At 46.3% G+C, this 15,052-nt stretch overlaps 1 protein-coding gene across 1 annotated transcript in view; it reads left to right on the top strand.

Moving 5' to 3' along the window:
• LOC140210925 (protein kinase C delta type-like) overlaps window positions 1-15,052 on the top strand; it is a 146,299-nt gene that overhangs the window by 72,597 nt on the left and 58,650 nt on the right. Inside the window, exons 5-7 of the mRNA XM_072280191.1 lie at window positions 88-247; window positions 1,022-1,053; window positions 2,037-2,122. Of these exons, the coding sequence (XP_072136292.1) occupies window positions 88-247; window positions 1,022-1,053; window positions 2,037-2,122 (278 nt within the window). The remainder of the gene's footprint in view (window positions 1-87; window positions 248-1,021; window positions 1,054-2,036; window positions 2,123-15,052) is intronic.

The raw sequence follows: 15,052 nt of genomic DNA on the forward strand, positions 1-15,052 counted from the left end.
TTCCGTAGAGCACAATAACTGCTGATAGTTTCTGTCCTTTGCTGTTGTGCCTGGAGACACTGACTCAGATCAGATCTGCTCCCGCAGACTGTCACCAGGGTGTGCGGGAGGAAGACGGAGCTGTCACTCTGAACCGCAGGAGAGGTGCCTTCAAGCAGGCCAAGATCCACTACATCAAGAACCACGAGTTCACCGCCACCTTCTTCCGGCAACCAACCTTCTGTTCTGTGTGTCGGGACTTTGTCTGGTAAGGCTGTAGGCTGTTGGCAGAAAGAGGGGAGGGCTGGGTCTGTGGGGGCTCCTCCCCACGGGTCAGGATGAGGGCTTGGGGGGGGGGGGGTGTGGAGTGCAGGGACATTCTGCCCAATGGGGCGGGCAAGGCTGAATGGAGTGTAATTTACCCAGTGACACCGGGGCAAGGCTGGATGGAGTGTAATTTACCCAGTGACACCGGGGCAAGGCTGGATGGAGTGTAATTTACCCAGTGACACCGGGGCAAGGCTGGATGGAGTGTAATTTACCCAGTGACACTGGGGCAAGGCTGGATGGAGTGTAATTTACCCAGTGACACTGGGGCAAGGCTGGATGGAGTGTAATTTACCCAGTGACACTGGAGTTAGGGTCTGATGGGGACTGAGGGGAGACCCGCCCAAGGTGGAGGGACCCACTTCCCACATTCAGCCCTCAGTTCTGCAAGTTCAAGCTGGTCGGAGAGGGGTGATGAAACTGCTCCACCAGTCAGGATGAGGACCAGCCAAGTCCAGGAGTCCGGGCATCGTGGTTCTGCAGACCCATCCCAGAGCTGTGACCCTGGGCAGCAATGTGACGGGACCTGTGGCTGAGGTTGTGGTAAGGTGAATGGAGCCAGGCACAGGTTGGGAACTTTGGATTTGCCCCAGGGATGAGGAGGGAACATGAATTTGATGAGTGGGGTGATTGAGGGAGAGGGGAATGGAAGGATGTGGAGAGGGGGTGGGGGGGTGTCTTTCACACCTTGCTCAATCTGCACTCTCCTCCACAGGGGTCTGAACAAGCAGGGGTACCAGTGTCGCCGTGAGTATATCCCCCTCCCATACACCTTTCCACTGCTGGGTCTCCCACTCCCCCACCGCCCACCTGCCCGCTCCCGGGTCTCCCCCTCCCCCACCGCACGCCCGACCACCACTGGGTCTCCCACCTCCCCCACCGCCTACCTGCCTGCTCCCAGGTCTCCCCCTCCCCCCCCCCCCACCGCCCACCTGCCTGCTCCCGGGTCTCCCCCTCCCCCACCGCACGCCCGACCACCACTGGGTCTCCCACCTCCCCCACCGCCTACCTGCCCGCTCCTGGGTCTCCCCCTCCCCCACCGCCCACCTGCCTGCTCCCGGGTCTCCCCCTCCCCCACCGCCTACCTGCCCGCTCCCAGGTCTCCCCCTCCCCCCCCCCCACCGCCCACCTGCCTGCTCCCGGGTCTCCCCCTCCCCCACCGCACCCCTGCCCGCTCCCGGGTCTCCCCCTCCCCCACCGCACCCCTGCCCGCTCCCGGGTCTCCCCCTCCCCCACTGCACGCCCGACCACCACTGGGTCTCCCACCTCCCCCACCGCCTACCTGCCCGCTCCCAGGTCTCCCCCTCCCCCCCCCCCACCGCCTACCTGCCCGCTCCCAGGTCTCCCCCTCCCCCCCCCCCACCGCCCACCTGCCTGCTCCCGGGTCTCCCCCTCCCCCACCGCACCCCTGCCCGCTCCCGGGTCTCCCCCTCCCCCCCCCCGCGGTCTCCCCCTCCCCCACCGCCCACCTGCCCACTCCCAGGTCTCCCCCTCCCCCATCGCCGGGTCTCCCCCTCTCCGACCACCCCCGGATCTACCCTCCCCCACTGCCCGCCCACCCGTTGTCTGGTGGTACCTTGCCCCTTCCCTCCATCTGTCTCCCCCCCACCCATCCTTACTACTATTCAACAGATCTCAGACAGACCCCGAGCTGTGCCACCACCCCCACTGCCCACTGCTCCCTGCCCCCCTGCTCTACCACCTTTGTCTAATTCTGTGTTTTGTTTCAGAATGTAATGCTGCAATTCACAAGAAATGTATCGACAAGATCATCGGCCGATGTACAGGGACGGCCACAAACAGCCGAGACACTATGGTGAGCCATGGCTTGTCTATCTTTGAAACAAAAACATAGAAACTCAGAAAACCTACAGCACAATACAGGCCCTTCGGCCCACAATGCTGTGCCCAACATGTATGTACTTTAGAAATTACCTAGGGTTACCCATAGCCCTCTATTTTTCTGAGCTCCATGTACTGGGGTAGCATCCCCATCGCGCCTCCTCGCATCCTGCCCACGCCACGCCCCCACACCTCATCCCACTTCCCTCAAATAGTCCTCGTTCCCTGTCTCACCCATTTCGAGCAGTTCGATGGCCACAGACACAATGCTGATGTCTCCCTCCTCCTCACCTTTAATAGAGTTGATTGTTTGTACTTGACTGTCAGGACTCATTCTTGGTCTTGGGGAGAATTGAGGAGCAGAGGGACCTTGCCGTACCATCAAAGGTCACTGAAGCTGGCAACACTGCAGAACACCATAAGAAATAAGAGCAGAATTAGACCATTTGGCCCATCGTAGTCACTCTGCCCATCTCATCATGGCCGATCCATTTTTCCTCTCAGCCCCAATCTCCTGCCTTCTCGGGCTGTGTCCTCTGGTCTTAAACACTCCGATCATGGGAAACAGCCTGTTCACATCCACTCTATCAAGGCCTTTCACCATTCAATAGGTTTCAATGGGAACACCCCTCATTTTTCTGAATTCCAGTGAATACAGGCCCAGAGCCATCAAACGTTCTTCATATGACAAACCATTCAATCCTGGGATCATTTTCTGAACTTCCTTTGAACCCTCTCCAGATTCAGCACATCCTTTATAAGATGAGGGTCATTAACTGCTCACAATACTCCAAGTGAGGCCTCACCAGTGCTTTATAAAGTCTCAACATTACATCCTTGCTTTTATGTTCAAGTCTTCTTGAGATGAATGCTCAAATTGCCTTTGACTTCTGCACCACAGGTTTAACATGCAAAATAACTTTAAGGGAGTCCTGGACAAGGACACCCAAGTCCCTTTGCACCTCATATTTTTGTATTTTTTCTTCATTTAGAAAGTAGTCACCCCTTCCATTTCTTCAACCAAAGAGCATGAGCATGCAGTTCCCGACACTGTATTCCATCTGCCATTTCTTTGCCCATTCTCCTAATCAGTCTTAAGTCCTTCTGCAGCCTCTCTACTTCCTCAAAACTTTGCAACAAAGCCATCAATTCCAGCATCGAAATCATTGATATATAATGTAAAAAGAATCGGTCCCTTTTGTATTCCATCTTTATCTTAATGACTTTTTAGTTCATTCTGTTGTACTTGAAAGGTTCCCAGTCTTTTAACTTCTAACTAATTTTAGCTCTATTATGTACCCCCTCTGGCTTTGACTTCGCTTGTTCACCACAGTTGTGTCATCTTGCCTTTATAAAACTTGCTCTTTTTGCCCCTTAGGCCTGAGTCGACATAGTAGTAGTAGTTCCTCTTTGGCATTGCTGCTCTGCAGTTATCCCTGCAAGTGTTCTTTTCCAATCAATTCTGGCCAGCTCCCCTCTCATGACTCTGTAATTCCCTTTACTCCACGGTAATGCTGATACACCTGACCAGCTTCTCCATGAGGTGGTGAAGAGGGTAGATGGAACACTTGCCTTTATTAAAAAGAACAGAATACTGCAGTAGAGAGGTCAAGGTACAATTTCATGGAAATATTGGTCAGGCCACAACTGGAGACGTGTGTGGGTGTCTTTGTCTACCCCAGAGCAGAGAAAGATGAGCAGGGACCTGACCGTCTTTCGAAAATGATGAGAGGGTGGATAGTGTGAAACTCTTCACCAGAGCTGAAGTGTCTGGGCTAAGAGGTTTCAATGGGACACAAAGATACGTTTGTTCACTCAGAAGGAGTTTGAGATGAGAAAGGCTCTGGTGAGTGAATGGTGGAGGTGATATTTGAGATGATAAAGACTCTGGTGAGTGAATGGTGGAGGTGATATTTGAGATGAGAAAGACTCTGGTGAGTGAGTGCTGGAGGTGATATTTGAGATGAAGACTCTGGTGAGTGATTGGTGGAGGTGATATCTGAGATGAGAAAGACTGTGGTGAGTGAATGGTGGAGGAGATATTTGAGATGAGAAAGACTGTGGTGAGTGAATGCTGGAGGAGATATTTGAGATGAAGACTGGTGAGTGAATGGTGGAGGAGATATTTGAGATGAAGACTGGTGAGTGAATGGTGGAGGTGATATTTGAGATGAAGACTGGTGAGTGAATGGTGGAGAAGATATTTGAGATGAGAAAGACTGTGGTGAGTGAATGCTGGAGGAGATATTTGAGATGAAGCCTGGTGAGTGAATGGTGGAGGAGATATTTGAGATGAAGACTGGTGAGTGAATGGTGGAGGAGATATTTGAGATGAAGACTGGTGAGTGAATGGTGGAAGTGATATTTGAGATGAAGACTGGTGAGTGAATGGTGGAGGTGATATTTGAGATGAAGACTGGAGAGTGAATGGTGGAGGTGATATTTGAGATGAGAAAGACTGGTGAGTGAATGGTGGAGGTGATATTTGAGATGAAGACTCTGGTGAGTGGATGGTGAAGGTGATATTTGAGATGAAGACTCTGGTGAGTGGATGGTGGAGGTGATATTTGAGATGAGAAAGACTGGAGAGTGAATGGTGGAGGTTATATTTGAGATGAGAAAGACTGCTGAGTGAATGGTGGAGTTGATCTTTGAGATGAGAAAGACTGGTGAGTGAATGGTGGAGGAGATATTTGAGATGAGAAAGACTGTGGTGAGTGAATGGTGGAGGAGATATTTGAGATGAAGACTGGTGAGTGAATGGTGGAGGAGATATTTGAGATGAAGACTGGTGAGTGAATGGTGCAGGAGATATTTGAGATGAAGACTGGTGAGTGAATGCTGGAGGAGATATTTGAGATGAAGACTCTGGTGAGTGGATGGTGGAGGTGATATTTGAGATGAGAAAGACTGGTGAGTGAATGGTGGAGGAGATATTTGAGATGAGAAAGACTGGTGAGTGAATGGTGGAGGAGATATTTGAGATGAGAAAGACTGGTGAGTGAATGGTGGAGGAGATATTTGAGATGAGAAAGACTGGTGAGTGAATGGTGGAGGAGATATTTGAGATGAGAAAGATTGGTGAGTGAATGGTGGAGGAGATATTTGAGATGAAGACTGGTGAGTGAATGGTGGAGGTGATATTTGAGATGAAGACTCTGGTGAGTGGATGGTGAAGGTGATATTTGAGATGAAGACTCTGGTGAGTGGATGGTGGAGGTGATATTTGAGATGAGAAAGACTGGAGAGTGAATGGTGGAGGTTATATTTGAGATGAGAAAGACTGGTGAGTGAATGGTGGAGGAGATATTTGAGATGAGAAAGACTGTGGTGAGTGAATGGTGGAGGAGATATTTGAGATGAAGACTGGTGAGTGAATGGTGGAGGAGATATTTGAGATGAAGACTGGTGAGTGAATGGTGCAGGAGATATTTGAGATGAAGACTGGTGAGTGAATGCTGGAGGACATATTTGAGATGAAGACTCTGGTGAGTGGATGGTGGAGGTGATATTTGAGATGAGAAAGACTGGTGAGTGAATGGTGGAGGTGATATTTGAGATGAGAAAGACTGGTGAGTGAATGGTGGAGGAGATATTTGAGATGAGATAGACTGTGGTGAGTGAATGGTGGAGGAGATATTTGAGATGAAGACTCTGGTGAGTGGATGGTGGAGGTGATATTTGAGATGAGAATGACTGGTGAGTGAATGGTGGAATGATATTTGAGATGAGAAAGACTGGTAAGTGAATGGTGGAGGTGATATTTGAGATGAGAAAGACTGGTGAGTGAATGGTGGAGGTGATATTTGAGATGAGAAAGACTGGTGAGTGAATGGTGGAGGAGATATTTGAGATGAGAAAGACTATGGTGAGTGAATGGTGGAGGTGATATTTGAGATGAGAAAGACTATGGTGAGTGAATGGTGGAGAAGATATTTGAGATGAGAAAGACTGTGGTGAGTGAATGCTGGAGGAAATATTTGAGATGAAGACTGGTGAGTGAATGGTGGAGGTGATATTTGAGATCAGAAAGACTGGTGAGTGAATGGTGGAGGAGATATTTGAGATGAGAAAGACTGGTGAGTGAATGGTGGAGGAGATATTTGAGATGAAGACTGGTGAGTGAATGGTGGAGGAGATATTTGAGATGAAGACTCTGGTGAGTGGATGGTGGAGGTGATATTTGAGATGAGAAAGACTGGTGAGTGAATGGTGGAGGTGATATTTGAGATGAGAAAGACTATGGTGAGTGAATAGTAGAGGTGATATTTGAGATGAAGACTCTGGTGAGTGGATGGTGGAGGTGATATTTGAGATGAGAACGACTGGTGAGTGAATGGTGGAGGTGATATTTGAGATGAGAAAGACTGGTGAGTGAATGGTGGAGGTGATATTTGAGATGAGAAAGACTGGTGAGTGAATGGTGGAGGAGATATTTGAGATGAGAAAGACTGTGGTGAGTGAATGGTGGAGGAGATATTTGAGATGAAGTCTGGTGAGTGAATGGTGGAGGAGAGATTTGAGATGAGAAAGACTGGTGAGTGAATGGTGGAGGTGATATTTGAGATGAGAAAGACTATGGTGAGTGAATGGTGGAGAAGATATTTGAGATGAGAAAGACCGTGGTGAGTGAATGCTGGAGGAAATATTTGAGATGAAGACTGGTGAGTGAATGGTGGAGGTGATATTTGAGATGAGAAAGACTGGTGAGTGAATGGTGGAGGAGATATTTGAGATGAGAAAGACTGGTGAGTGAATGGTGGAGGAGATATTTGAGATGAAGACTGGTGAGTGAATGGTGGAGGAGATATTTGAGATGAAGACTGGTGAGTGAATGGTGGAGGAGATATTTGAGATGAAGACTGGTGAGTGGATGGTGGAGGTGATATTTGAGATGAGAAAGACTGCTGAGTGAATGGTGGAGGAGATATTTGAGATGAGAAAGACTGTGGTGAGTGAATGGTGGAGGAGATATTTGAGATGAAGACTGGTGAGTGAATGGTGGAGGTGATATTTGAGATGAAGACTCTGGTGAGTGGATGGTGGAGGTGATATTTGAGATGAGAAAGACTGGTGAGTGAATGGTGGAGGTGATATTTTAGATGAGAAAGACTGGTGAGTGAATGGTGGAGGAGATATTTGAGATGAGAAAGACTGTGGTGAGTGAATGGTGGAGGTGATATTTGAGATGAGAAAGACTGGTGAGTGAATGGTGGAGGTGATATTTGATATGAAGACTCTGGTGAGTGGATGGTGGAGGTGATATTTGAGATGAGAAAGACTGGTGAGTGAATGGTGGAGGAGATATTTGAGATGAGAAAGACTGTGGTGAGTGAATGGTGGAGGAGATATTTGAGATGAAGACTGGTGAGTGAATGCTGGAGGTGATATTTGAGATGAAGACTGGTGAGTGAATGGTGGAGGAGATATTTGAGATGAAGACTGGTGAGTGAATGGTGGAGGTGATATTTGAGATGAAGACTGGTGAGTGAATGGTGGAGGAGATATTTGAGATGAAGACTGGTGAGTGAATGGTGGAGGAGATATTTGAGATGAAGACTGGTGAGTGAATGGTGGAGGAGATATTTGAGATGAAGACTGGTGAGTGAATGGTGGAGGTGATATTTGAGATGAAGACTGGTGAGTGAATGGTGGAGGTGATATTTGAGATGAAGACTCTGGTGAGTGGATGGTGGAGGTGATATTTGAGATGAGAAAGACTGGTGAGTGAATGGTGGAGGTGATATTTGAGATGAAGACTCTGGTGAGTGGATGGTGGAGGTGATATTTGAGATGAGAAAGACTGGTGAGTGAATGGTGGAGGTGATATTTGAGATGAAGTCTGGTGAGTGAATGGTGGAGGAGATATTTGAGATGAAGACTTGTGAGTGAATGGTGGAGGTGATATTTGAGATGAAGACTGGTGAGTGAATGGTGGAGGTGATATTTGAGATGAAGACTCTGGTGAGTGGATGGTGAAGGTGATATTTGAGATGAAGACTCTGGTGAGTGGATGGTGGAGGTGATATTTGAGATGAGAAAGACTGGTGAGTGAATGGTGGAGGTGATATTTGAGATGAGAAAGACTGGTGAGTGAAGGGTGGAGGAGATATTTGAGATGAGATAGACTGTGGTGAGTGAATGGTGGAGGAGATATTTGAGATGAAGACTCTGGTGAGTGGATGGTGGAGGTGATATTTGAGATGAGAATGACTGGTGAGTGAATGGTGGAATGATATTTGAGATGAGAAAGACTGGTAAGTGAATGGTGGAGGTGATATTTGAGATGAGAAAGACTGGTGAGTGAATGGTGGAGGTGATATTTGAGATGAGAAAGACTGGTGAGTGAATGGTGGAGGAGATATTTGAGATGAGAAAGACTATGGTGAGTGAATGGTGGAGGAGATATTTGAGATGAGAAAGACTATGGTGAGTGAATGGTGGAGAAGATATTTGAGATGAGAAAGACTGTGGTGAGTGAATGCTGGAGGAAATATTTGAGATGAAGACTGGTGAGTGAATGGTGGAGGTGATATTTGAGATGAGAAAGACTGGTGAGTGAATGGTGGAGGAGATATTTGAGATGAGAAAGACTGGTGAGTGAATGGTGGAGGAGATATTTGAGATGAAGACTGGTGAGTGAATGCTGGAGGAGATATTTGAGATGAAGACTCTGGTGAGTGGATGGTGGAGGTGATATTTGAGATGAGAAAGACTGGTGAGTGAATGGTGGAGGTGATATTTGAGATGAGAAAGACTATGGTGAGTGAATAGTAGAGGTGATATTTGAGATGAAGACTCTGGTGAGTGGATGGTGGAGGTGATATTTGAGATGAGAACGACTGGTGAGTGAATGGTGGAGGTGATATTTGAGATGAGAAAGACTGGTGAGTGAATGGTGGAGGTGATATTTGAGATGAGAAAGACTGGTGAGTGAATGGTGGAGGAGATATTTGAGATGAGAAAGACTGTGGTGAGTGAATGGTGGAGGAGATATTTGAGATGAAGTCTGGTGAGTGAATGGTGGAGGTGATATTTGAGATGAAGACTGGTGAGTGAATGGTGGAGGAGAGATTTGAGATGAGAAAGACTGGTGAGTGAATGGTGGAGGTGATATTTGAGATGAGAAAGACTATGGTGAGTGAATGGTGGAGAAGATATTTGAGATGAGAAAGACCGTGGTGAGTGAATGCTGGAGGAAATATTTGAGATGAAGACTGGTGAGTGAATGGTGGAGGTGATATTTGAGATGAGAAAGACTGGTGAGTGAATGGTGGAGGAGATATTTGAGATGAGAAAGACTGGTGAGTGAATGGTGGAGGAGATATTTCAGATGAAGACTGGTGAGTGAATGGTGGAGGAGATATTTGAGATGAAGACTGGTGAGTGAATGGTGGAGGAGATATTTGAGATGAAGACTGGTGAGTGGATGGTGGAGGTGATATTTGAGATGAGAAAGACTGCTGAGTGAATGGTGGAGGAGATATTTGAGATGAGAAAGACTGTGGTGAGTGAATGGTGGAGGAGATATTTGAGATGAAGACTGGTGAGTGAATGGTGGAGGTGATATTTGAGATGAAGACTCTGGTGAGTGGATGGTGGAGGTGATATTTGAGATGAGAAAGACTGGTGAGTGAATGGTGGAGGTGACATTTTAGATGAGAAAGACTGGTGAGTGAATGGTGGAGGAGATATTTGAGATGAGAAAGACTGTGGTGAGTGAATGGTGGAGGTGATATTTGAGATGAGAAAGACTGGTGAGTGAATGGTGGAGGTGATATTTGAGATGAAGACTCTGGTGAGTGGATGGTGGAGGTGATATTTGAGATGAGAAAGACTGGTGAGTGAATGGTGGAGGTGATATTTGAGATGAAGACTCTGGTGAGTGGATGGTGGAGGTGATATTTGAGATGAGAAAGACTGGTGAGTGAATGGTGGAGGTGATATTTGAGATGAAGTCTGGTGAGTGAATGGTGGAGGAGATATTTGAGATGAAGACTTGTGAGTGAATGGTGGAGGTGATATTTGAGATGAAGACTGGTGAGTGAATGGTGGAGGTGATATTTGAGATGAAGACTCTGGTGAGTGGATGGTGAAGGTGATATTTGAGATGAAGACTCTGGTGAGTGGATGGTGGAGGTGATATTTGAGATGAGAAAGACTGGTGAGTGAATGGTGGAGGTGATATTTGAGATGAGAAAGACTGGTGAGTGAATGGTGGAGGAGATATTTGAGATGAGATAGACTGTGGTGAGTGAATGGTGGAGGAGATATTTGAGATGAAGACTCTGGTGAGTGGATGGTGGAGGTGATATTTGAGATGAGAATGACTGGTGAGTGAATGGTGGAATGATATTTGAGATGAGAAAGACTGGTAAGTGAATGGTGGAGGTGATATTTGAGATGAGAAAGACTGGTGAGTGAATGGTGGAGGTGATATTTGAGATGAGAAAGACTGGTGAGTGAATGGTGGAGGAGATATTTGAGATGAGAAAGACTATGGTGAGTGAATGGTGGAGGAGATATTTGAGATGAGAAAGACTATGGTGAGTGAATGGTGGAGAAGATATTTGAGATGAGAAAGACTGTGGTGAGTGAATGCTGGAGGAAATATTTGAGATGAAGACTGGTGAGTGAATGGTGGAGGTGATATTTGAGATGAGAAAGACTGGTGAGTGAATGGTGGAGGAGATATTTGAGATGAGAAAGACTGGTGAGTGAATGGTGGAGGAGATATTTGAGATGAAGACTGGTGAGTGAATGCTGGAGGAGATATTTGAGATGAAGACTCTGGTGAGTGGATGGTGGAGGTGATATTTGAGATGAGAAAGACTGGTGAGTGAATGGTGGAGGTGATATTTGAGATGAGAAAGACTATGGTGAGTGAATAGTAGAGGTGATATTTGAGATGAAGACTCTGGTGAGTGGATGGTGGAGGTGATATTTGAGATGAGAACGACTGGTGAGTGAATGGTGGAGGTGATATTTGAGATGAGAAAGACTGGTGAGTGAATGGTGGAGGTGATATTTGAGATGAGAAAGACTGGTGAGTGAATGGTGGAGGAGATATTTGAGATGAGAAAGACTGTGGTGAGTGAATGGTGGAGGAGATATTTGAGATGAAGTCTGGTGAGTGAATGGTGGAGGTGATATTTGAGATGAAGACTGGTGAGTGAATGGTGGAGGAGAGATTTGAGATGAGAAAGACTGGTGAGTGAATGGTGGAGGTGATATTTGAGATGAGAAAGACTATGGTGAGTGAATGGTGGAGAAGATATTTGAGATGAGAAAGACCATGGTGAGTGAATGCTGGAGGAAATATTTGAGATGAAGACTGGTGAGTGAATGGTGGAGGTGATATTTGAGATGAGAAAGACTGGTGAGTGAATGGTGGAGGAGATATTTGAGATGAGAAAGACTGGTGAGTGAATGGTGGAGGAGATATTTGAGATGAAGACTGGTGAGTGAATGGTGGAGGAGATATTTGAGATGAAGACTGGTGAGTGAATGGTGGAGGAGATATTTGAGATGAAGACTGGTGAGTGGATGGTGGAGGTGATATTTGAGATGAGAAAGACTGCTGAGTGAATGGTGGAGGAGATATTTGAGATGAGAAAGACTGTGGTGAGTGAATGGTGGAGGAGATATTTGAGATGAAGACTGGTGAGTGAATGGTGGAGGTGATATTTGAGATGAAGACTCTGGTGAGTGGATGGTGGAGGTGATATTTGAGATGAGAAAGACTGGTGAGTGAATGGTGGAGGTGACATTTTAGATGAGAAAGACTGGTGAGTGAATGGTGGAGGAGATATTTGAGATGAGAAAGACTGTGGTGAGTGAATGGTGGAGGTGATATTTGAGATGAGAAAGACTGGTGAGTGAATGGTGGAGGTGATATTTGATATGAAGACTCTGGTGAGTGGATGGTGGAGGTGATATTTGAGATGAGAAAGACTGGTGAGTGAATGGTGGAGGAGATATTTGAGATGAGAAAGACTGTGGTGAGTGAATGGTGGAGGAGATATTTGAGATGAAGACTGGTGAGTGAATGCTGGAGGTGATATTTGAGATGAAGACTGGTGAGTGAATGGTGGAGGAGATATTTGAGATGAAGACTGGTGAGTGGGATGGTGGAGGTGATATTTGAGATGAGAAAGACTGGTGAGTGAATGGTGGAGGTGATATTTGAGATGAAGACTGGTGAGTGAATGGTGGAGGAGATATTTGAGATGAAGACTGGTGAGTGAATGGTGGAGGTGATATTTGAGATGAAGACTGGTGAGTGAATGGTGGAGGAGATATTTCAGATGAGAAAGACTGGTGAGTGAATGGTGGAGAAGATATTTGAGATGAGAAAGACTGTGGTGAGTGAATGCTGGAGGAGATATTTGAGATGAAGACTGGTGAGTGAATGGTGGAGGAGATATTTGAGATGAAGACTGGTGAGTGAATGGTGGAGGAGATATTTGAGATGATGACTGGTGAGTGAATGGTGGAGGTGATATTTGAGATGAGAAAGACTATGGTGAGTGAATAGTGGAGGTGATATTTGAGATGAAGACTGGTGAGTGAATGGTGGAGGAGATATTTGAGATGAAGACTGGTGAGTGGATGGTGGAGGTGATATTTGAGATGAGAAAGACTGGTGAGTGAATGATGGAGATGATATTTGAGATGAAGACTGGTGAGTGAATGGTGGAGAAGATATTTGAGATGAGAAAGACTGTGGTGAGTGAATACTGGAGGAGATATTTGAGATGAAGACTGGTGAGTGAATGGTGGAGGAGATATTTGAGATGAAGACTGGTGAGTGAATGGTGGAGGAGATATTTGAGATGAAGACTGGTGAGTGAATGGTGGAGGTGATATTTGAGATGAAGACTGGTGAGTGAATGGTGGAGGTGATATTTGAGATGAAGACTCTGGTGAGTGGATGGTGGAGGTGATATTTGAGATGAGAAAGACTGGTGAGTGAATGGTGGAGGTGATATTTGAGATGAAGACTCTGGTGAGTGGATGGTGGAGGTGATATTTGAGATGAGAAAGACTGGTGAGTGAATGGTGGAGGTGATATTTGAGATGAAGTCTGGTGAGTGAATGGTGGAGGAGATATTTGAGATGAAGACTTGTGAGTGAATGGTGGAGGTGATATTTGAGATAAAGACTGGTGAGTGAATGGTGGAGGAGATATTTGAGATGAAGACTGGTGAGTGAATGGTGGAGGAGATATTTGAGATGAGAAAGACTGTGGTGAGTGAATGCTGGAGGAGATATTTGAGATGAAGACTGGTGAGTGAATGGTGGAGGAGATATTTGAGATGAAGACTGGTGAGTGAATGGTGGAGGAGATATTTGAGATGAAGACTGGTGAGTGAATGGTGGAGGTGATATTTGAGATGAAGACTGGTGAGTGAATGGTGGAGGTGATATTTGAGATGAAGACTCTGGTGAGTGGATGGTGGAGGTGATATTTGAGATGAGAAAGACTGGTGAGTGAATGGTGGAGGTGATATTTGAGATGAAGACTCTGGTGAGTGGATGGTGGAGGTGATATTTGAGATGAGAAAGACTGGTGAGTGAATGGTGGAGGTGATATTTGAGATGAAGTCTGGTGAGTGAATGGTGGAGGAGATATTTGAGATGAAGACTTGTGAGTGAATGGTGGAGGTGATATTTGAGATGAAGACTGGTGAGTGAATGGTGGAGGTGATATTTGAGATGAAGACTCTGGTGAGTGGATGGTGAAGGTGATATTTGAGATGAAGACTCTGGTGAGTGGATGGTGGAGGTGATATTTGAGATGAGAAAGACTGGTGAGTGAATGGTGGAGGTGATATTTGAGATGAGAAAGACTGGTGAGTGAATGGTGGAGGAGATATTTGAGATGAGATAGACTGTGGTGAGTGAATGGTGGAGGAGATATTTGAGATGAAGACTCTGGTGAGTGGATGGTGGAGGTGATATTTGAGATGAGAAAGACTGGTGAGTGAATGGTGGAGGTGATATTTGAGATGAAGACTCTGGTGAGTGGATGGTGGAGGTGATATTTGAGATGAGAAAGACTGGTGAGTGAATGGTGGAGGTGATATTTGAGATGAAGTCTGGTGAGTGAATGGTGGAGGAGATATTTGAGATGAAGACTTGTGAGTGAATGGTGGAGGTGATATTTGAGATGAAGACTGGTGAGTGAATGGTGGAGGTGATATTTGAGATGAAGACTCTGGTGAGTGGATGGTGAAGGTGATATTTGAGATGAAGACTCTGGTGAGTGGATGGTGGAGGTGATATTTGAGATGAGAAAGACTGGTGAGTGAATGGTGGAGGTGATATTTGAGATGAGAAAGACTGGTGAGTGAATGGTGGAGGAGATATTTGAGATGAGATAGACTGTGGTGAGTGAATGGTGGAGGAGATATTTGAGATGAAGACTCTGGTGAGTGGATGGTGGAGGTGATATTTGAGATGAGAATGACTGGTGAGTGAATGGTGGAATGATATTTGAGATGAGAAAGACTGGTAAGTGAATGGTGGAGGTGATATTTGAGATGAGAAAGACTGGTGAGTGAATGGTGGAGGTGATATTTGAGATGAGAAAGACTGGTGAGTGAATGGTGGAGGAGATATTTGAGATGAGAAAGACTATGGTGAGTGAATGGTGGAGGAGATATTTGAGATGAGAAAGACTATGGTGAGTGAATGGTGGAGAAGATATTTGAGATGAGAAAGACTGTGGTGAGTGAATGCTGGAGGAAATATTTGAGATGAAGACTGGTGAGTGAATGGTGGAGGTGATATTTGAGATGAGAAAGACTGGTGAGTGAATGGTGGAGGAGATATTTGAGATGAGAAAGACTGGTGAGTGAATGGTGGAGGAGATATTTGAGATGAAGACTGGTGAGTGAAT

This window comes from Mobula birostris, chromosome 16 (assembly GCF_030028105.1).
Source record: "Mobula birostris isolate sMobBir1 chromosome 16, sMobBir1.hap1, whole genome shotgun sequence".
NCBI classification, from domain to species: domain Eukaryota; kingdom Metazoa; phylum Chordata; class Chondrichthyes; order Myliobatiformes; family Myliobatidae; genus Mobula; species Mobula birostris.